This window comes from Nansenia antarctica (genome assembly GCF_963989245.1).
Source record: "Nansenia antarctica genome assembly, chromosome: 6".
In the NCBI taxonomy this organism is placed as follows: Eukaryota; Metazoa; Chordata; class Actinopteri; order Argentiniformes; family Microstomatidae; genus Nansenia; species Nansenia antarctica.
In genome coordinates this window covers 42,276,317-42,300,486 of record NC_137676.1, presented here as the reverse complement: position 1 = coordinate 42,300,486, position 24,170 = coordinate 42,276,317, and the positions used below count along the sequence as shown (strand labels likewise).

At 41.8% G+C, this 24,170-nt stretch overlaps 2 protein-coding genes across 2 annotated transcripts; one reads left to right on the top strand and one right to left on the bottom strand.

Annotated features, from left to right (window-relative positions):
• Positions 1 to 10,715: 10,715 nt before the first annotated feature.
• Positions 10,716 to 14,301, top strand: fam131c (family with sequence similarity 131 member C; the record flags this gene model as incomplete). The annotated part of the gene is made up of 6 exons (XM_080534502.1): positions 10,716 to 10,746; positions 11,959 to 12,029; positions 12,153 to 12,243; positions 13,257 to 13,478; positions 13,717 to 13,815; positions 14,036 to 14,301. The coding sequence occupies 6 exons, from the start codon at positions 10,716 to 10,718 to the stop codon at positions 14,299 to 14,301; spliced, it is 780 nt and encodes a 259-aa protein (XP_080390628.1).
• A 2,171-nt stretch (positions 14,302 to 16,472) lies between these two features.
• clcnk (chloride channel K) lies at positions 16,473 to 23,950 on the bottom strand (the record flags this gene model as incomplete). The annotated part of the gene is made up of 19 exons (XM_080534501.1): positions 16,473 to 16,499; positions 17,410 to 17,496; positions 17,617 to 17,697; positions 17,781 to 17,851; positions 18,324 to 18,442; positions 18,687 to 18,903; positions 19,116 to 19,226; positions 19,386 to 19,455; positions 19,728 to 19,889; positions 20,366 to 20,450; positions 20,697 to 20,798; positions 21,216 to 21,300; positions 21,534 to 21,659; positions 21,992 to 22,067; positions 22,164 to 22,241; positions 22,463 to 22,602; positions 23,245 to 23,373; positions 23,517 to 23,648; positions 23,803 to 23,950. The coding sequence occupies 19 exons, from the start codon at positions 23,948 to 23,950 to the stop codon at positions 16,473 to 16,475; spliced, it is 2,046 nt and encodes a 681-aa protein (XP_080390627.1).
• Between the last annotated feature and the right edge of the window lie 220 nt (positions 23,951 to 24,170).

Below are 24,170 nucleotides of genomic sequence, written 5' to 3'. Positions count from 1 at the left end.
AAGGTTTTAGACGGACCAAACCAAACTGAACACGTCATAGGGGGGCCAGCCAAGAGACTGACTAACTGTAGATTCTGGGAGATTTATAACAGACTTTGTTCTATGTTTTCCCCCAAAAATGAATGGAAAACTTATACAGCAGTAGATGTATCAATTAGACTGTATATTAGATATATATATATTTTTTATTATCCATGTCTTTTGTACAGATACAGTTCATTGCTCAAACCTTGTTTATATGTTTTGTTTGCATGCCTTATTTTGTCGTCGTCCCCCCCCCCCCCCCCCCCGAAACAAACAAACAAACAAACAAAACAAGTCTTACATGCAAGAGCTCTCTCAGAATGGCTTGTGCTGACCCAATTTCTCTCAAGTGACAAATCAAGTGACACTTAGTTCAACCAATGACATTGTTTGAGAGTTAGACTACAGTGGCCCTCTGGGATTGAAGCTTGTGGTGCTGATGTCACAGCATCTCACCATTCCAGCCTGTCATCTCTTGCTAAACCAATGATAAAGGACTCAAATCAGAGATCGGGCTTGAAATGGGAAAGAGCTGGCCAAAGATTGGCATAGGTGTTTGAATACAGACTGGAGATTACTGTCTTAAAGGTCTGAATTGAGATGTTGTTGCTTACTGTTATGCCCACTCTGGGCTTGATGCAGTTGAGCTATGATCCTATGATCTTTAGGTTTCTATGAAAAGATATGAGGTACTCATTATGTACAGTTTCAGCTAGCTCCAAAGGCTTTTGTTTAATAGGTCCTTCTCAAAAGCGTTGGGATCAAGAACATCACTTATAATGTACTGTAGCACTTAAATCAATAATAATCTCGGTTGAGTTGTCTAAAGGAAAGACCAGCAATCTTGCAATTATTGTCATTATGAAGTCATTACATCATCATATTTTAAATTGAATGAGGCAGAAGGGAAAAAATTAATTCATTGTGTTTGACTTTGACTTTGACTAAATATGGATTACATTTGAAAATGAATACATGCATTGTTTCAAGCTTTATCAAGTCAGGAATACATTGTGTGTGTTTGGCTTAAATGGTGTGTTGGCTAAAAACAAAATGCCCAAAAAAATTAGGACATTTATATGGTAGCGATGATGACTTTTGGAAGATTATAAATGCTTCATGTAATGATTTCAGATGGTGATTTCATTTTGTTTGATGGAATTTCAATGTGACAGTTTCAACTAGTTATTTTCTATCAGAATGTAGATTAATATTCTACTCTATTGGTTTATCCTGATTTATTGTATGGTGTTCAGTAAAATTTTTGTAGGATGAAACTATTTGCTTTGACAATGCATATAGCATTAAACTTGGTGTATTCATTATTCTCTTCATGCATTCCATTCATTAAGTACCTGTTTATAGTAATGCCAATGGTGTTTTAATTTTCTTTAGTCCAAGAACCAGCTTCCTGACATTTATGATAGTATGCATCTTTCTCCCAAAGGTCTTAAATGGTGACTGCAAATGACTTTGTTACTGACGCTCTCCCCACTACTTGAATTTTGCCATCGTTTTTTTGGGATTTTCAAAGATATGATGCTCTGTGTTTTCATATATGCAGTCTTGTATAACACTTTTTGTAGTTTGATAGATTTCCATTGTGGAAAAGGGATATTTTTGTTTGGGGTTTATTGGATACAATTGCCATTTTTATGTTTAATTTAACTTTTGTGTTTTTATATGATAATAACCCATGATGTTCAATTTAGGTAACTCTCATCAAAGGGATGTCAACATCTCTTACTGTAGCAAATCTGGCAGTACCTTGATCAAAAAGTAAACACTTTCTTTTACTTCTATTGTTTTATACTTGTATTTAATAGCCTATTTATTTTTTTGTTTTATTTATTGTCATAATAACACTGAGCTGGGATTTATTTGTAATTGAAGGTTGCTTTTCAGTCATAATAAAAATGGTTGCCTTTTATTATTCATTCTTTTGATTTAATTCCTTGTCTTCTGAAAAAGGGACATTTCAAATGCTTCCCAAAAAACTATAAATGTATACATTTAATGTGATCCATTTTATGGTGTATAGATGTCACAGCAAAGTCAATTGTATCATTCTCTGGAAGTGAGGGTTTTAGACACAGGGAAAATCATGTTCAGTTATAGCACATTTAGACTTGATGTAGAACATTAATCAATGTCATACCTCATTGTAGGTTACCAGGACAAGTTAACAGAGAGCAGCCTCAACTGGTGTGACCTTGAAAATGTTACTTTTAAATGTTAACTTCTTCATAATGACACAGATAATTCTCCTTTAATGAATTTATTTGAAAACAAACTGGCGTTGTTGATTTTTTTTCGATATAAGATACACTCTAAGTCAAGGTCAAGATATAGATGAAGGAATTGCTGTACCATGCAGTCCAGCAAGTCCACACCTGCCCAGCTCTATAATGTTGACCAAGCCCTGTTCTAATCTAATTTTAACTGACGTTGTATTGGGAGAGACTGGGGTCTGGCGCCGTCCATTTGAATGTATCAGCTGGAGTTGATTGATGCAGGTAACAAAGCCTTTAATGCATTCCACAGATAAGACGAACACACTTGAAATAGAATGTCAATATTTAGATACTGCATTAATCTATCTGGGAAAGTTGGCGGACAAAGAAGTAACAAGGGTATTGTACAGGTAGACAGAGCATGTGAACAATGTAATGCCTGTATGCGCAGGTGGTCTTTGTCCTTGGCTTGGCCTACTGTGTGGCCTGACCTATGGTTCTTTGAGCTGAATGGAATGCCTGGAAATGGTATTGGCTTTGTGTGGACTGTAAACCAAGAATGTGCTCTGCGATTTTCCATTTTCTCCACCCTTCTCTCATTTGTGTCTCATATGCAGTGAAAGTTTTTTTTATAACATCCTAGAGTAAAAAAAGAAACAGGCTATTTTTTGCTCAATATGTTTATCCATGTTTGTGTTTTGTTGAATCCATATCAGCATATATGTGTAAGTTGCTGTACTGTGCACATGTTATTTAGTTGTGTATTTGCTCTTTCTGTGTGTGTGTGTGTGTGTGTGTGTGTCTGTGTGTGTCTGTGTGTGTCTGTGCGTGTTTGTGTGTGCGTGTGTGGGTATACAGTATATGTAACACGGTCTGGTGAAAAGGTCTGCATGTCGGCAATTCTCAAGTCGCGAAAAATGAAAAAAGCTTCTTTAAAAAAAAAAAAAACTTCAGTGTTGTAAACAAACTTACGTTTAAGGACACGTTCAAAAGCAAGGACTGTGTGATCATCTAATTATGTGGAGTTGTGTGTTTTTAACTAGCTCAGTGGCCTTGCGGTTAGCGTGTCTGCCCTGAGATTGGGAGGTCATGAGTTCGATCCCCAGCCAAGTCATCCAAAGACTATAAAAATGGTACCCGATGCCTCCCTGCTTGACACTCATGAAGGGTTGGATGAAGGGTTGGATTTGGGGTAAGACCCTGTGACATACCAGTGTCATGTCCAGGGGGTGTACTTGTACATCAAGCCGCCTCACGCTACAGAAACAGGAGATAGGCTCCTGCCCCCTAAGGGCCATTAGGCTCGAGAGAACGATCGGTTCTCAAGGCTACTTACTTATGTGTTTTTAGCATGTTGATGTTCTATCAGCATGTTGTGATGTGCTAAATATGCAGTTAGATGTTCATAGTGATGTTCCATTTTAGGTGCTAGCAACTAGCAGCTGTTTTGCGTGTGTTTTGATTCAGAGCGAGTTTCTCCGTTATTTGGTTCGAGGTGTAGGCCTACCAACATTCAAATAAGCATGTCTTCTTCAACTATTTTCAGATTCCAATGTATGACACATCATTTGAACGCTTACAACCTGCACTTTCATGATCTGTGAACTGAAACTGAAAAATGATCTTGTCCTACTTGAGGACGTTTTTACCAGACCCTGTCACATGTTTTTGCCATCCGGGGCTTAGCTTCAGGCCACAATAGCATGTGTGGTGATTGTGTTGAAAGCTGTGAGTCTATGCCTGCATCTGTAGTTAAACCTACCCTTGTGGATTCTTCTGTGTGGGGGCTGTGTCCTTCGTTTTTTTAGCTTTTCTCCTTTTTGTGGCTTTTGAAATGTCTCTGTTCTTCTCGAAAACTTTCATTAGAAAAAATAAAAACTTAAAGAAATGCTTATGCTACTGTTCATGTATGATTTTTCCTTTATACTCTTTTTTCGGCATAGCGAGCTCCCATTTTCATATGTGTATTTAAACCGGCAACATTGTGGAATTTACATTCATGCTAATTTTAGAGATGGGTTCTTGACCAAAAAACACATCCTCCAATTTGTGTCTATATTGGTCTTCCTCCGTCTTTTGGCTCTTCTTTCTTTCCCTTACTCTCAGACTTTTTCTAATTTAATTCCTCCTAACTATTTCTCCCATTTTCCTGTTTTCAGTACATTCTCATCAGAGAGCTTTTTTGTCCTAGATTATTAGATATGTTTCATATACTTGCGACGATCTCTTATTCAGTTTCCCTGTATGGAAAAACAAGCTGCTTTTTAAAGCAACCCCCACAAAATCTGGCCTCCAGAGCTTATTTCACCTATTTTACTGAATACAATCTAATTACGTTGTTTTGGTCTGTGTGGAGTCTCATTGGTGCTTCATAAGGGGGGATTTTGTTCTTTAAAAGCTTTCAGATTTTATCACATACAATATGGGTGGTAGTCTGGTTGTAAATGTGCATGTGTGCCCCAGGTTCTATTTAGATAATTCTCAGTGTCGATAAACCAAGCAAGGTCTACAATATCAGAGACTCAAGTTATACCCCACCTATATGCAGCATATGACTCCAGGGTTTAACAAATATGTGTTTATAGAAACAAACAAAGAAACGATAAGTCCCAACTATTTCTCTTGGCCGACAGTCTCTCACAGCATGACACGTCTCTTTCCAACTTTATTGCCTCTTTTCCCCTGAACTGCTATTCTTCCTCTCTTGCCCCCCCTTCCTAATTTCCTCCTGTCTACATATGTTTTCGAGGCCATTAATCGTTCCTGCGACGTGAACCCTAGCAGATAATTACAGTCATTAAACCAATTAGGGAGTGTATGGAAGGGAGTATTTGTCTGGCCCCGAGGCCTCTGAGTCCTGTTATTCAGGCCTGATGATGGGCCACACCGTGCGGCCGAGGTGGTCCCCTGCTCTGGCATCGCTTTAAGAACCAAAGGGGAAATTACTTCTGCCCAGTTTTGGATTAATGCAATTTCCTGTCGGTGTGGCCTTGGAGAGACCTTGCCAACTTAGCTGCAGGCAAGGCAGCACCATAGCACCATACCCCCCAAAACCCCACACTTTTGAGGACAAAGCAGCCATTTAGGGGATTTGCCATCAAAATGTCTTTGTGTGCAGCAGAAAGTGTCGGCCAAAGTTTTGGAGAAAAAAAGGAAAAGAAAAGGAGAGGGAGATTAAGAGAGACAGGAAAAGAGGGAAAAGAAAGACAGTGGTCATTCTGCAGACAGTGGTTTGAAACCTCTTCAGTCAATCATGCAATGAATCCTTTAGTTAATATTATGATTTCATTGTGCTGAAAACAGTTGGAGATCTGGAACAATGAGACACAACATTGCATTGAATATGTAGACATGTCAGACAATATCTTAAGACACTGAGACAAATGTGATACAACCTTTCCTAATCAGTCCACATGTAACAACATGATTTGACAACAGTATAGGCCTAATTACTTCACATCTCCCTGAAAGTCTTATATTGCACAAATATCTGTGCCATCGTTGATACAGTAAAAAGTGTCTGTCCTTTGTCAGTGAACAAAAACTCAAACAATGCCCCTTGTGGCTTTACTCACAATTGCAAGCAGTGTGAATTCCAAAACATAAATTCAGTCACAAACACTCACATCTTAGTTGAACCATTTATTGAGTATAAAATTGTTACGATTAGGTTTGGCGTATTTGGAGGGCTCCATGCCTGGGAGTTATAAATGACTACAGCACATAGGTATATGTATATTACATGGCAGGTGAAGCAGGTGGAGGCTGGGGGTGGTGGTGTGAACAAAAACAATAGCAACACCCTCGTAGCTACAGAGAGGTTTATAGACTGACCACTTAAATAGGCTGCCATATGTGATTATATTGGGTGTAAACAGCTGATGGGTCACCTGACAGACAGCTAGCACTGACTTAAGCCCCTTTTCCACTATCGGGCTGGCCTGCTTAGAGTGGCCTGGTTAGAGTGTCTGAACTAAGCTCGCTCCATACAGTACATGTCCCATCCCACATCTAGCTCTAGCAATAGAAGCTTTCTCGTTCATTTAAATGGGTGCATTTATGAGGGAATTTGTCATGATGTATCAATATCTCAGGAGGTTGTCATGACTTATTACTAAACTAAAAACTAAACATAATGTAATAATGTTTAGTTTTTAGTAATAATGTTAATGTAATATTCATCTGTAGGCTGAGATATTGCAATGTAATGGTATATCTAAGGCCGCGCCACAGGGATCGGTCCAGGGACGGTTACTTTTCATTATCAACAGTCTCGATCAGAATGTCTAAAATGCAAATTTCCATTTTTATGCTGATGACACTGTGATATTCTGCTGCATCCACACCAAATCAGGCTCTGTGTCAGCTACAACTTGCTTTAATACTGTACAACAAACCCTGTGTGATCTAAAACTTGTTTTGAATGCTGACAAAACCAAACGTATGATGTTTTCGAATGCTACATCCAAGCCTCTGAACCTCCCTTCTATCACCACTGTTCAGAAGTCTAAGATTGAGTCTGTCTCACATTAAGTAGAATCCTAGGAAGTACCTAGGATTTACAATTGACGATTCTCTCTCTTTTAAGCCTTGCATTCAACAACTAATTAAAAAACTGAAGGTGAAATTGGGTTTTTACTTCAGGAATAAGGCCTGTTTTTTTTCATTTTAAGCCAAAAAGAGACTTGTTGCTGCCACCTCTATGTCTGTGCTGGACTATGGCCATGTGTTCTATATGAATGCATCCTCGCCTTGTCTACACTCGCAGGATACTGTTTACCATGGAGCACTGAGATTCATCACTAACTTTAAAGCCCTTACTCACCATTGTACTTTATATACTTGGGTTGGATGGTCTGCCTTGTCTGCCCGCAGACTCAACCACTGGCACATCCTTATATACAAGGCTATTCTTGGGCTCCTACCAACTTATCTTCGACTGAACTACATCCTGCAAAAAAGTGCGGGCCACTATGGACTTCGCTCACAGGACCTATTCCTATTGACTGTCCCTAGAGTCCATACTGAACTGGGATAAAGGGCCTTCAGGTATGCTGCTCTCTCCGCCTGGAATCAGCTGCAAAACTACCTGAACCTTCGGGAGCTGGTTTCTCTGGCTGCTTTTAAAATGCTCTTAAGTGACATGGATTCAAGCACAGCTGGCTGCAAATGTTTTGAATGATGATGGTTCTGTAATTTGTCCTTGTCTTTATTTTAAACTGATATATGTTTGTTTTATGTACTGTATGTAACCCTGTAGTTGTGCTGTTGCCTGTCTTGGCCAGGACGCTCTTGTAAAAGAGATTTTTAAATTCCTGGTTAAATAAAAGTTAAATAAAAAATAAAATAAAATGTACACAGATTTATGGGGATATTTAGAGATTATTTTCTTTCCCTTACCACCAACATAAATGGTCTAAAATGGTCAAATCCACACACACACACACACACACACACACACACACACACACACACACACACACACACACAAACACACACATATATACATATATATATATATATTATACTGTAAAAACTGATTTTATTTTAAACGTTTATTTTGAAACAATGAAGTAGGACCTCCTTGTGAATGTGAATATACAAACACATTTGTATTGAAGTTCTATGGTATTGGGAAGTGTTGGAGCAAGGACAACATTTTCACATCAATATTCAATAAAGTGCTTCCAGACCCATTATTTCAGCCTAAACTCTGCATCTTTCACATGGTGACACCCTGCAGATTAACTGTATTTAAACACAAACTGTCTTTTAATAAAATTACTGATTAATTTGTGTCAATTACAGATTTATTTCTGTCATTCTTGGCGATGGAAATATGTAAACAAGGCTAGAGACAGAGGAGGAGAGGAACATAGAAATTCAATACAAGTCTTTCAATAATAACACAGTCTGACAATAGAATGTCGTTGTTTTAGGCACTGGATATGAGAATGGCTGTTTATCTACACTCCCAAGAAAGACGTTTAGAGAAAGAATGGGGTCGAGACAGGCTGTGGGATAGCAGGGAGAGGAGGGCGAGGCACATGCACTCTAGGGAGGGCAATTAAACGAACTATACTTCAGAGATTTCTTGAGGAAACAAACACTCTCTTACTGTAGCCTATGATTCAGTCAGAATTGTTGACATAAATATCAATAATATTGTTTGTGTTTGAATTGACAAGTTCGATCAAAAGTGGCTTCACTGTTCTGGAGGCTTAAACAGCTGAAGATTTGCACAGCAGTGATGTGTTGGTGACGGATGTAGGTGTAACAGTAACAACTGTGCTGTTTTTCTTGTATATATTTTGGGAGGGATGACCAGATATCCAACAGATGTTATACTTTTTTATATATGCTGTTTTTTTCTTCACATCTTGTGTAGGGCCTAATATGATGTCAGTTACAATATGGATGCATGGCATGGAAATTGAGCTATATTTAGTTAATAGCAAAGTATATCTTAATATTAATAATCTGAGTGTTAATAAAACAATTATTTGACCAGAGCAAATAATTATGGTCAAATAGAATTTCAATCAATTTCACTTCATAGAAACATTTTGCATTCTACCCTCAATACTAAATTATAGATATAGAGAGAGGTAGAGAGGAGGGCAGCTTGTAAAAATTCTCTGGGAGATCACAGCCTTTTGTCAGGGGCAAGGGACATTGGAAGATAGGGGCAGAATTTGTGTTTTCTCCCTTCAATTGTGTTGTGTCAATGGATTAAGTTACCCCAAATTCAGCTACACCTACTCATAATAACTTAAAAATAGTCAAAATAACTTACATTCTATCAGTTCAGAAAATACTATGCTTCTATATTCATACCACAAGGGGTCAGGCTGCTCCTCTGCTTCTCCCCTCTGTTCCACTCACACTCTCAGCATCCACTCTCTCTAACACTTACGCTGACCTGTCTCCTTCAAAGCCTCATTTATTCTACTGCTTTCAAGTAGGTATGGTCTTAACAGATTTTTTATATTTGAGACTTGTGGAATGGAGAAGATTTCCAACAATTACACAACTTGTTATCAAACTAAACTACTCCATCTTCAAATACATTTCATCACACATTTACCTTCATCCCTCTTCTGGAGATTAGAACAGGAAAAGCTTGAAAGCATCAAGCTGTGGGTTGCCATGGGAACATGATTTCCCCATTCCCCATTGCTGAGGATGATGTCATCGGGCTGAAACAGTGACAAAAGGAATATTGATAGGTAACACATTGAAATTATTATTATACTATCAATATACTATATATATACTATTTATTCAGTCTTTTATCCAGTTTTGGCATTAAATGTCAAATTATATAATATTTACAGTCACTATCTATCAAATACTATGTATGGATATGCTCCTGAATATTAATAAGAGTCAGACAGAAAGCGATGACAGTTTTGCCTTGTAATCATGTGGTGTGTAACATGGGCTTCTATTGTGTAGTAGGTTCATTCCTGAGAGTCAGGCTGTGGATAAAAGTTTGTTCTGTTCATCTCTACCTGTTGCCTGTATGGATTTATGTATTTGTTTTGATGACTAGGGTTGATAAATATGTCATAGCTGTGTTCTTGCCATTCCTTATAAGCAGTCAATTCAAAATCCCACCTATGAGTGTAATTGTGAGCACTGACTTTTAGTGCAATAACTTTCCTTTTGGAGAGTGGATTGATATATATATTTTTGCAGTACTGTGTGTGTGTGTGTGTGTGTGTGTGTGTGTGTGTGTGTGTGTGTGTGTGTGTGTGTGTGAGAGAGAGAGAGAGAGAGAGAGAGAGAGAGAGAGAGAGAGAGAGAGAGAGAGAGAGAGAGAGAGAGAGAGAGAGAGAGACAGAGACACAGAGACAGCGACAGAGACAGCGACAGAGGCAAAGAGAGAGACAGCAACATAGAAAGAGACAGAGACAGAGAGAGACAGCGACAGAGAAAGAGACAGGTGGAGAGACACAGAGAGAGAGAGAGAGAGAGAGAGAGAGAGAGAGAGAGAGAGAGAGAGACAGCGACAGAGAAAGAGACAGAGACAGAGACAGAGACAGAGACAATGACAGAGACAGAGACAGAGACAGATACAGAGACAGAGAAAGAGACAGAGAGAGAGAATAACAGCATAAAGCGAGGGGGAGGAGAGAAGAGGAGGGGAGGGGACACTGAGGCTGCACACAAAATGCTTTCCCCCTATCTCTCTCCCCCTCTCTCTCTCATTCTCTCTCTCTCTCTCTCTCTCTCTCTCTCTCTCTCTCTCTCTCTTTCTCACCTTCTGATCGGGAGAGGACAGGCAATGCTTCGGCATACAGCGAAGGAGAGATCTGGTGTATCGTCACATTTTACTTTACTTTCTTCTCTCTTTCTGTGTTTGCATTTCTTTTGGTCACTCTCTCTCCCTCCACTCATCCCTCTCTGTCTGTCACAATGGTAAACAGATAACTGACTGGCTGTCTCATCATCATGGGTGCCTGCCTCTGCAAAGGTCACAAAGGTCAGTGTTATTGCGTGTCTGTCAGTCCGTCCCACTGTCTGTCTGTCAGTCCGTCCCACTGTCTGTCTGTGTGTCTGTGTATAATTCTATTCAGGTATGGTGCTCTCAGGAAAGAAAATTATGTCTCAAAATGATTGTTGGGATCAATGTCATATTAAGAAACCCATCATGAGAAAATAATGTCAATTTTTTAATTTGTACCTGTGAATTGCCGTCTCTGAAAACACTGAATACAGCTGTGAAGAGTAAAAGGAAAAGGAAAAGTAGCAGGAGCTCTTGCTGTGGCTACACCAGAGTGTGTGTGCCCATAGGGGCTCTCCAGTACCAGAGATGGAGGGGTGTGTGTGTGTGTGTGTATGTGTGCACCAGGGGGGAAAGCTCCATACTATACAGACATAGACATTGTCCTTGACATTCTTAATTAGCAAGATGGGGTATGCAATAGAAAAATTGGGGTATGATGACCTCTTGACCTGATAATGGAATCTAATGCTCAGCTAAGATAAAGCCAAGCTGCCCGGGATAAAGCCAATCTGGGATGGATTTGTCAACCTCCAGGGGAGATATATGTGTATGTGTGTATGTGTGTATGTGTGTATGTGTGTGCGAGGGCGTGTATGTGTGTATGTGTGTGCAAGGGTGTGTATGTGTGTGTCTGCATGCTTGAGGATAATGGACGGGGATCACTCTACTTCTGTTGCTTCCATGTTTCCATAGCGACAGCAAAATGTCTCGACAACACTTCCCAGGGGATCCCCTGTGTGTATGTGTGTGTGTGTGTGTGTGTGTGTGTGTGTGTGTGTGTGTGTGTGTGTGCGCGTGTGCGTGCGTGTGTGTGGCGGGGGGTGGGGGGGTGGGGTGGGGGGTGAAAGACAATCAATTTTTGTCAATGTCTCATCTGATTACACACGGACCACAAAGAACAGACCTGGATCATTTTTAGTCATGTCTCTCATATAGCCCTCACCCATCTCAATTAAGAATCAATTGGGGACCTTGGCTAACATGCAACGTACAGCTTAATGACTGCATGTGTATTCAGCACGGTTTCCCTCTCCAGTTCATCCCCCCAACCCTCTCAACCTGACCCTGCCCTTCACTGGCTGCTCATCTGGGCTTCAGAGACCCTGACACCCGCCAACAACAGTCACACACACACACACACACGCACACGGTTACACAAGAAACATAACATAATGTGTTCCTCTACAGAGCTCCAGCGTGCCCCCCAGCACCCAATGACGGCACTGCAGCCCCAGTCTGAAGAGCAGTTCATTGGCAAGGTTTGTTCTCACATTATATCCATATTTCATACCTGTAAGCTTCATAGAAACTATTACTGCATGGAACTAAGCAGTCCTCTGACATAACACCCTTGTCCTCTGACCATGTGGTGTCTTCTCTAGGGCGGCCACCCCCCCACTAATGGCGTCATGTCAGATAAGAAGAGCAGCAGTGGGTATAACATCGGGGAGTTGGCCACTTCCTCACTTCTGGGTGAGATATAGCCAGATTGTCCAGATTCTGTTGATTCTGTTGTTTCTTTCTTGCTCTGTTTTGTTTTCCTAATGAATCATTCATTTGAGACGGAAGCACAGAAACTGTCTGTCGCCACAGGAAATGACTAATGTAATTTCCCTTGCAATTGCTTATCTCATCTTTCTCTCTCTTTTATTCTATTCTACCTGTTTTTGCTTCACTTCTCAAGCTGTAAGTTAATTATTGTAGTTTATGTGGCTAATGGCTTCCTGAACAGTGACAGCCTTTTTAATCCTGACAGTGTAATTACAAAGTTGATGAAAAACCAATGAATATATTATACAAATAGAGTAGGAGAGGGCTGACTACTAAAAGGTCGACAGATTTCCTTCTGACGAAGACTTTGTTCTTCGAAAATAGCTGAGAACACTCTTAGAGTCCCTTAATTACCTGGTAGTAATTACTGACGCTGATAAAAAAAAAAATCTATGAAGAATTCAATGTATTATTCTATGACGTAGGCAGGTAGCCTAGGGGTTAAAGAGGCTGGCCAGCATAGGTCTTGGATGTAATAGAAGCCGGATGTGAGCTGGTGACTGGAGGGTTGCTGGCATCATATCTAAGGTGCCTACCACTGCTGTTGTGCCCTTGAGCAAGGCACTTAACCCCTAACTGCTCCAGGGGTGTTGAAGAGAGCTGACTTCACTCCCTGGGGGGAGACATATGCACAAACTACATTTCGTTGTCTCAGTACTTGTGCTCTGTTCAATGACAATAAAGTTGAATCTTATCTTATTTTAATCTAACATGGTGAGAAAAATATATCCTGTTCTGTTCTCAATATTCTTAGTGGAAATTGAGAAATTTCCCTCTGTTCATTAAGCTTCATTCAGTCTTTGCTGTCGTCTTTCTTTAACTCATATATCTATTTCTCACCTGGAAATGCTGTCCCTCTCTTCCCGACCATTCCCTACCCATGCTCTTTTCCACCTTTTCCACCTCTCCCTTTTCTCTCCTTACTTCTCACTCAGGTCTGGTGGCAACCATCAAGGATCACATCACCAAGCCCACAGCCATGGCGCAGGGGCGTGTGGCCCACCTCATCGAGTGGAAGGGCTGGGGGGGCGGGAGCAGTTGTGAACCGGGCTCAAGCAAAATGGGGGGGGGGGTCTGGGGAGGGGCGGGGCTGGAGGAGGATGAGCAGCTCTACTCCCACCTGACCGACGAAATCAAGGAAGCCCGCTTTGCCGCAGGTAAGCAGAGAGGAAGCCTTGCTTCTAGGAGACAAAACAACGGGTGATTTGTCTCAGATCCTAAGTCTCTTATTACTGTTTTGATGCAATAGGTGGTCTTAGTCTTATGAAGCGACTGAGATTTGAATTTACTGCTATTTTCCATTGTCTCTGAAGTGTGAATTGAGAGAACAGTTCGAGGTGATCTTCTGACAGAGTCAATCATGGCAGATCTACTGTGTGTCCCTTGGTCTCTCAGGAGTCGCGGAGCAGTTTGCCTTGGCTGAAGCAGCCATGAATGTCTGGTCTATGCATGAAAGCTGGGATCAGCCCTCCACCAGTTTACACTCACAGCAAGGTACTGACCATGCAAACCAAGACTATCGGTGCAAAAAAGATAATCTTGGTCGATATCAAGGTTTCATGTTTTATATATCAAGGTTTCATGTTTTATATATCAATATTTCAATTCCAACCCATCCTTCCTTCTTTCGTTTCTGTGCTGTTGTGTGCTAATGTTATGGTGAGATGTTCTCTCACATAATAATCTCTGAATGACAATTTGTGTTTATCTACAGACACAGACAGCCACTTCCTGTCTCAGTTCCTGTTGGATGGTGGCAGTGTTGGGGTCCCTCAGCATCTGTACAGCATCCATGCCCAGGCCAACAATGACAGTGGCTCTCTGCGTCCTTCACAACCGGCTTCCTCCATTTCACCCATTTCACCCTCTCAATCAGACAACCAGCAGCCCCTGGAGGATCGGAGTGCTGTGGCTGCAGAGGCCACTGTTCGACATGTAGATAGCAGTTCCCTATCTGAAGATGAAGTTTTTTACAACTAGGATTTGAGGAGCACACACTGAGGGACATGTTGTGGAACACTGTCATCGTTATTTAAAAGGAGACATAACAAGGGGACCTAGCTACTGTTGGACCAGGCCAAAGACACTCTCAGACTCTATTCAAGAGCTGTTCTCAAAGTGATTGTGATTGCACAGCAAGGACACAGAAACATCAGAGTGTGAAAGTGAGAGAGAAGGAGAGAGAGAGGGAGGGAGAAATAGAGATTCACAGAATTCTATTTGACTTTTCAGTTGAAATGTTCTAGATCCACAAATGCACATAGATCAACCTCATAGCCACTGAAAAAACTTCAGCGAATGTAACAGTGTAACAGTGGACTGTATACATCGTCATGTTGTGAACAATGTAATTCTATGTACAAATCCATCTGTCAACTACTCTTATCTGGTGTTTTATTTTTTATAGATTTTTAATTTTTTTGTTGGATTGAAAAGATAAGACAAATAAGCCGCAACTAAATGTCAGGCATTGAAAAAGCATTCTATTATTGAAGATTCGAAAATTGTGTCTTCATTCAGGTTCTGCCTTCAACCGTCAGAGATAGGAGAAGGAGAGAGAATGGCGGAAAAGAAAGGATGTACCCAATTATCTGTCTGCCTCCCATCTATGATTAGCTATTACTCACACTTCTCTAAGAGGGAAGATGGGGCAGAAGGAAGGGGGATTTGCAGAGAAAAGAAAGAGTAAGATTGAAGGTTGAGAGAGGATAGAGAGGGGGGTGATAAAGGGAGAATTGAATCGCGCCTCACATTCCTTTGATAGAGGTTTACACCATCAACCATTTTTTGCTTGCTATGTTGCACACTATGTTCTCTGCTTTTGTTGCTCTGATGTAGTTTTGAATAGTGTCCAACAGATAGAAGAGATATTGTAGAAGAACACAATAAGTAATGGAAGGGGTAATATGCTCTCATTCCAAAGAGCAATCAACTGATTTTAATTTGACGTTCACCACCACAACAATGGATATTTCTGCTCTGAGAGTAAACTATAAGAACAGAAGCGATACCAAACAGATGTCAAACAGCAGTGTTACCTTGTTCATTACGTGTCAAGCGCTCATCCAAAGTCTTAATTCAATGTTGGAATGGTGAGAGTTACTCTGAAAGTAAATTATAATGCATAAACCAGATATATTTACACAAAAGATATATGATAATGATATTAATAAATTATGCAGTTGCTATTAGCAGCAATATCATGGTCTAGGCCAGGTAAACCAATAATTGTTTCCTTTTTGCCATAGTATGGACCATACAGTGTATCCTAAAACAGCTGTCCATATGCTTTAGAACAAACACCTACTGCTGTATTCATCATAGAAAACACTATACAGTGTAACGGTCAGACAATTGAACCTAAACGCAGAACACAGACAGAGAGGCAGATGTAGGTGAAACCCATAGCTGGGTATATTTATTGAGTGATGAGGGATAGGAGCAGAGCTCCAAGGGCAGACTGGTTGACCAGTAGGCAGGGAGGGTAGGGAGGGGTTAGCAGGGCAGGCAGGGGTTGGCAGGGAGGACAGGCAGGCAGGGAGATAGACAGGGCAGGCATGTAGGGCAGGTAGGCAGGGCAAGCAAGTAGGCATGGCAGACAGGCATGCAGACAGGGCAGGTGGGGCAGGCAGGTAGCCAGGGCAGACAGGCATGCACAGGGCAGGCAGGTAGGGTAGACAAGGCAGGTGGGGCAGGCAGGTAGCCAGGGCTGGGCAGGCATGCAGACAGGGCTGGCAGGTAGACTGGGCAGGTGGGGCAGGCATGCAGGTAGCCAGGGCAGGGCAGGCATGCAGACAGGACTGGCAGGTAGACAGGGCAGGTGGGGCAGGCATGCAGGTAGCCAGGGCAGGTGGGGCAGGTAGGGCTGGCATGCAGGGCAGGGCAGGGCAGGGCAGGGCAGGGCAGGGCAGGGCAGGGCAAGGCGGTAGTCAGGGCAGGGCAGGCAGGCAGAACCAGCAGATAGACAGGGGAGGTAGGGCGAGACAGGCAGGAGTCAGGCTAGAGTACTGCAGGCCCAGGGAAAATGCAGAATGCTGCGTAGGTGACAGAGCAGAATCTTAGCAAAAGGCTGGACCAAAAGAGGGTAGTAGTGAAGGCCGGACCAGGTCTTTATAGCAGGGCTAACGACGGGGTGATGAAGCCAATGATCCTCAGTTGTGTAGAATGAGCAGGTGGAACTGATGACAGAAAACAAGATAGGGAACCGGGGCTGGCCATGCCCACACACACACACACACACACACACACACACACACTCACACACACACACACACACACACACACACACACACACACACACACACACACACACACACACAGCACAAACGGACAGACAAGGACAGACAGGAGAGAGTGGGAGGAGCTGGCAGACTAGTAGGATGTTTGGGGCATGACAATACAGGCTACATTAATGACCTACTACATTTCATTTCCAATGTGTGTATTATTTGCTGTAAAAGGTCGTTCTTAAGACATGCTATCCTCTCAAACAATATCTGCCATAAACATCTATTTATTACAGTTGTACAGACAGTTCTGAATAGAGAAAGTGTTTCATATACATTTCATCACCTACATTTCCACTATTCAGGAAGTGCCCATATGAACAACTTTTCATATAACCACACAGTGGGGTCTCCTTAATTATAGCAATTGGGTACATCAATAAGATCTAATATATAGTAATGAAATAGCCTTGGGGCAAATAATAATGGTGGCTGAACAAAGCTGGATCATTAGAGAATGAAGATGGAGTATTATTACTAGAGTGGATCAGTCTGTCCGGTTTGGCATACTGATGACATGGGTTATGGTTGGGCACTTTGTTTCATTTCTGGTTTAGGTGTCTTTTGCCAAGTCTTCTATCATTCTCTTCATCTGTGTGTGTGATAAAGAGTGAGTGAGAGAGAGAGAGAGTTAGAGAGAGAGAAACACAGAGAGAATACAATAATGAGATCAAAGAGAATGAGACTTTATATGCCTCATACAGTATGTGTGTGCGTGCATGTGTGTGTGTGTGTGTGTGTGTGTGTGTGTGTGTGTGTGTGTGTGTGTGTGTGTGTGTGTGTGTGTGAAGGAACTCATCACCTCTTGCCATGTGATCACACCAGATAGCCTTCCTCTCTCAGTCACAAACATGCTTTCTGCACACAGGACACACAGGATGCCATGAGCCTGTCACAGGGGACAAATATTCACGCACATAAATAATAACATTTATTATGTGTTTAATAAAGTGCAGGAACCTTTTTCATGAATATATGGAACTGGTTAAGAATATCCACAAACATTTACCTCCAGGACAGTGGTCTCCATGGAGAGCTGAGCAGAAACAGGCTGAATGGAACACACATCCCCCAACTGTTTCTCAGAAACCTAGAAATAATAGGTATGTGGCATTAACAGTTGAAGTACATATTCACACCAGAACACATACCCATACCTAACACGAATTTCACCTTATTTTGGTTCTGGCACAGAAACATCTGCAGCTCCGATCGGTTGATTGAACCCAGCAAAATGTGTGAGTCTAAGAAACCAAGAGAGAAGCAGGTGAGACAGTGATGCAATCATCCTGGGGAGTGAATTGAAGTGTATTATGTTGTTATGAGAAATATATCCCTCTGTCAAATGAAATATATAAATGCATGTACCAGTAATCTATTATTTGGCTGTCCCATCTGGCCTTTGAGCCCTTTTTCCATTAGTTTCTGCCCCCTCTCAATGACAAACTGACACAGTAAATGCTTTCAAATATTTCACATTTTCTATCATCTTGTGCCCATATCGGCTCTATCTCCTGTCATAGGTGACAATTAGGTTGTCATCAGCTGTCGAGGCATGTTGTAGCAGGTGTTAAATTATAGAGAGTAGAAACCCTGAAAACCCCTCAAATGAAATGTTATTGAACGTTCTACATTCGTTTGAATATCTATTGAATGTGTGTGTGTGTATTTTCTTTTTGGGGGGGGATGAGGTTGTTTTGAAGTGGATGCACTCACCGAGAGTGTCAACCACAGGAATCTCTGCCTCTGTACTGGTGATTAGGACCTGCTGAACCTCCATTGGCCCCGCTCCTCTCTCCAGCACCACCACCTCCTCTCTGGAAGACATCACCTGCCTGAGTGGGATGGAAGAGAGCCTGTAGGAGGGAAGTTGATACCATCACTCTTGAATGACTGGACAAAACATTTGGTAAATGGAAAAAAAACATATAGAATAATCAATTCTATTCCCTAATAGTGTGCACTCCTCCTCCATATGGTTTTATATGTTTTTAAACCAAGGTAGGGGAGTGCACAAGAAGTGCACACTTTAGCCAATAAGGTCGAGATGAATTGTGGCATGTACTGTATGGGACTCACGTTGGGCAAGCCTTGAGCAGTGAGGGTAGGTAAGGGAGCTTTTTGCTAATGGAGAGGGCATCGTAGAAAGACGGACGCTGCCTGGAGCGTGCCACGGCGTTGGCCACCAGCGTGGCGAGGAGGATGGGCAAAGTGTAGGTGGACTGGCCTGTCAGTTCCAGAGCCAGGAGAGTGGGAGACAGCGTGTGTGTGACCGCCCCGGAGAAAGATGCTGCTCCTTTATAGCATGGGAGATACAGCATATATCGGTCTTATACATAAAAAAGGTCAGTCAGGTCATTCCTATTCATTATATATTTATTTATATTTTGAGGTCTATATTTAGATCAAACAAGCAAACCTACGGTGTCATACAGTAATTACATGTAGATGTTATTAATGTAGATGTTTGTTCGTTTGAAACAATGTGTCTCTGTAATGTTTGTTTACCAGCCAGAGCGTAGCCTCCAGGGTTTATGGAATTCCTCTCCTGGTCTGAATACACACCATTTAAGGATACATAAGCCAGTCCCTCCCCCACCAAACGCCCAATAACTGCACCTGGAAAACAGGATCAAATAGAGTGTTTATATCACATCCCTTTTTAATTCCCCAGGGACATCGTGTGACATTGGAAATGATCAGTTTGGTCTCAGTAGTGGTAGTTGATGATGTGAAGTCATCGTTATCATGTGCGGTCATTTTCCCACTCTCACTCACCATAGATAAAGACAGGCATGAAATAGCCAGCAGGCAAGGGCAGGGTGCAAGCCAAGACCAACATCCACAGCTGCACATGAAGAACAGAGAGTCAAATGACTGATTATTTTCCTCCCTCACATTTCAATTGTCAGAAATGACTGCCTAGCCTAATTATCTGTGACATAATGTAAGTTATATAAAACGGTCTGCATGTAAATGGTCCATATCCATAGATGAAATAGAAAGAAATACATTTCACAATTGCATTAGCTTTTTCGACGTAAAATAATTTAGCAGTCAAGGACCATTCAGTGCATATTTGCATTTTGTTATTACTTCTGTCCATTTCATTGCATTTACCTTCATCACTAGGAAGAAGCCCAGAGTGAGGTAGACAGAGGTCCCCGAAGGACTCCACTCTAACCAAGGACACAGGTTTGGTTCCACCACAGAAACATTGAGGGGTTGGGAGGCCCACTGTCGGCTGTCCAAGAGAGAAGAGAGCAGCTGCTTCATGTTGTGCTGTGGTAAAAATCACACCTCGGTCAAATACATTTTTTCCAGTGCTTTCAAATAGCCTACTTGAGCTGCACTTTATTTAGTTTGCCTGGTACGATGGAACCAATTGAAAAGTCCAAAAACATGTTCATTTTATATTTTCCCAGGGACAGGGAGAGACATTCTCAATAAGCTGGGAGAGTTTTTCACTTTTGGAGACAAAAACAATCTGTTGCAGCTTGATATACATTGTTTAATATGTCAAATTGTGTAACAATGATCATAAAAGTAACATTTACTAGGTACAGTAGAAAGGCTACACGCTGTCAAATAAGCATTTGATTCTGTTAAAATGACAACAACTGACGTGGTCAGCATTATAAACCAATTCCCGTTCCTACATGTCAAATCAAACAAGCAGCGGCATATCATCTATATCTGCAAAGCATTTTAGCTAAATGTTTGTCCCTAAAAATAGAGCTGATTAAACCAATCCTCACCTTAGAGGCCATATATTGACCAGCAGAGTGAGGGAATGTCACTGATGCCAGGACGAATACTACCATACCTGAGTACAGGGCCTTTCTAGAGAGGGACAAGCATATATACATATAAAACACATATACCAATTAAAGTATATATTATGTAGTATCTTGGAAGAATATAAATCATAGCGTATCAATTGGCCACAAAATGCTTGTAGGCCATTCTGTAGACTAAGTTAGATCAACATCAAACTTATCGTCATCATCATCATCATCATCAAATAATGTTTTGCGAAATATAGGTGATTCTCATAAAAAACGTTTTTCCCCCACATAGGTTGCTCACTCTGTTGCCAATATTTTGGCTAGGATTTTGTTTGTTTTCATGAAGCGCAGTGTCCAACGATGGCAAAATAGGTAGGCACAGCTCACTGCTCCACACAGCAGCCTTGTTGGAGAGAAAAACATATTTAACCCAATTAGAGCTGCCTGGGGCATATTAATAGAGGCGGCAGAGATGGGTAATCAGAAGTCATCAGGGGGAGAAGAGAGAGCGAAAGGGAGGAATCAACTCAGAGGAAGCGAACGGCGAACAGCTCAGGGGTGAAATGATGACATACTAAGCCAAATCAAAACATCACAGAATTTACAGTGAAAGCTGAATAACAACACCTACCATATTGCATTCATATGAATAAGATATGTCAAGCTATTTGCATATGAAGCTGCCAATTTAAAGTGATTTGAATGGAAGTGAATTGATTTAATACAGCCTAATGTTTTTGAATACCAATGTGAAGCTGCCCTGATTTTGAATCCTACATGAATTGTATATGATTCACATCATGGTGACAAACATATCTACCCCAATATAGCGAAGATCAGAATCTCCAGTGGGTAGAAGGGCAAGTCATCAGAGAAGCTGGTTTTAAACAAGGCTTGAAGAGTCTCTGTAGGCACAAAACATAATGCGCTTCCTCATCTCTCGAATACTGAATCCTTCCCCTTCCATAATCAAATCATCATTTTGTCTATAACATATCTAGATACAGAGACAATTCTATTAGGCCATGACCATCTCAATCCCAATACAATACATCTAATGAAGTAAAATAAAGTAATTCCCCTGTGGTCCAACAGGGGGCGTGTGTGAGCAGAGGTCCGGTCAGTGGTGGTCGGTCACCTCTCTCCCCGCTCCACACAGAGAGCAGACGGAAGGTCAGGGCTCCGCAGGCCGCAGAAAAGAAACACGGGCAGTAGTCCTTCAGGGAAAAGTGAGAGCTCATCACCTCTACACTGAACAACACACCTAGGAAGGAAGGAAAGGAGAAGGAAGAGAGGGAGAAAGACCAGCGAGAGCGAGGAGAAAGTGGATAGAGACAGGTAAAGGAAGAGGGGGAAAGGGGTGTGTGGGGGGTGGGGGGTAGGGGGGAAGGAGAGAGAAGGTGATGAAGGTTTGAGGGTGGGGTATGGCAAAAGAGAAAGACAAATGAGGGAGTTAGAGAGGGATAGAGATGGGTAATATTAGTTTCACGAGTAAGAGAGAGACTGATGAAGTGGTGAAATATATTGAAATAAGGGATGTTGAAATTCTGATGCTCTATGCCACATACTACATGGTGGTGTGACTGACATACAAACCACTTATAGGTGCTCCAAAGCAGCTGGCTACCCCAACCGCAGCAGCCACTACCAGCATCACCCCCTTAGGCCTCTCCTAAGACAGAGTGGATAGGAGAAGGGGCATAGATCTGTGAATAGTAGAGAGTACATACCAATCTAACCTATCTTCATCCAATGCAGACTGTATTACCTTCTTCTCATCACAAATGAGGGTGCAGAGGCGGTTGAGATACGCTCCCACCATGGTGGATAGATGCACAAATGGACCCTGGAGGAATGGCAGATACAGATGTGGCAAAACCTTCGGAATAATTCAAGTTAAAGAAGAGCAGAAACAAGCGATTGAACAATGTAACTCTTTGGATATGACGGTAGGCTGGAGAGAGAGAGAGAGGGAGAGAGAGAGAGAGAGAGAGAGAGAGAGAGAGAGAGAGAGAGAGAGAGAGAGAGAGAGAGAGAGAGAGAGAGAAAGGGGAATTATGTATGTACCACTTTGCCCAGGAAGACTGTGCTGCCAGCTGCCAGTGAGCAGGTGAGGCCCAGGAACTTGACAAACAGGTTAGTGAGGGACAGGTAGTGTGGCAGCTCCACACCAGACAGCATAGTCCTCACCTCTGGAACTCCAGAGCCTTGGGTGAGAAGGCCAACGGAAGGAGAAGGGAAGATAATTAAATATAAACTTTACTGTCCACACTTTCACTTCAAAGTAATACTGAATACATTATCGACAACAGACAACTGTCATGAAAACAGTTGTCCACAAGGAGTACTTACTTCAATAGGGGCCGTTCTTAGGATGTTTTAAAACCTCAGGCTGATAGATGTTACTGATTTAGTCGTTTTCAAGTGTTAGCTTTGATCTAAACCTCCTCTAACGAAGTGAACCATGTTGGACTTTTACACCACGACTGTTCTTTGACAGGTTTACTGATAAGATCACATTTGACTTTTTCTGCTGGCTACAGTACTTCTCACTAAATGCCATTCAGTGCCTTTAGGCTAACATCATACGTCGGCTAACATCATACGTCATGTGAAAGAAAGTGTTTCTGAACGAATCGGTTTCCTGAAGTTCCCTTTAAAAAAAAGATTAAAGAAAGCCTCCCTATTATCTGATCTTTTCTATATTATGTAACTGAGGTGAATGATAAGCTCGTGTCTGGACTTCTTCAGTATATCATACTGCACTCATTGTAACTGGACAGCTATGGCAGGTCATACTTGGCATATATATTTTATCAGTGTAAGATTATTTATTAACACTGTCCTACCCGTTGAAAATGGACAGATGTTGTGAGAGAAAGACGTGGAGAGGGCACAGAGTGAGACCGGGTAAAGAGTCCAGCACAGGAATTGCAGGAGAGAGTGGCCCTCCAGCTTACTGTACAACCACTGGTGAGCTACAATTGATGGAGGGAAGGAGAGAGAGGGTGGGGGGGGGGGGCGGCAGAGTTGAGAAAGGTGGGAGAAGCATGCATTATAATTTAATAATATTAGTGTGTGTACGTGTGTGTGTGTGTGTGTGTGGGTGTGTGTGTCTAACCTCTGAGAATCTTGGCCACGCTCAGGTCCATGAGGAAGCTGAGGAAAGCAGTCAGAATCCCCAGAGCAGCATAACAGTACCACTCCATCCCTACCAGTGATGCCAAAACACACCTCATCCTCACCAGACACTCTAGAGACAGAAAAAAGCGTTACGACAACCCTAATGGCAATGACATACATTAACAACTCATAGAAGAAAACCATATTTGCCTCAAAGTAGCCACTAATCGAAACCGAAGGGGTTAGCATCGACTGACGGTAACGATTTTCCATTTCCATCTGACCTTTGACACAAGGGCGGGACTGTTGCCATGGTTTCCATGGATTGGTGAAGAGAAGTCTCTGCTCTGTGAACTCTTTCCTTTGATTTTCCACCTCTTCCCTTTCTCCTCTGTCATTGACTTCTACCGATTGAAGACGTGTGCTCTCCATTTTTCTTAGAACTGTTTGTTAATATAGTTGCTGCCGTTTTCCAAACCTGATTCAGATTTTCAATGAATATATACATACAAATGTAGACTGTACAGTATTACCATGAGTATGAGAGCGAAGATAAAATGGGTGAAGAGAGCTTACCAGACATCTGTCAACAGACGGTGCTGTATCTTTGTGCTCTGTTCAGATAGAGTACTTCAAAAAAATGACCGTACCT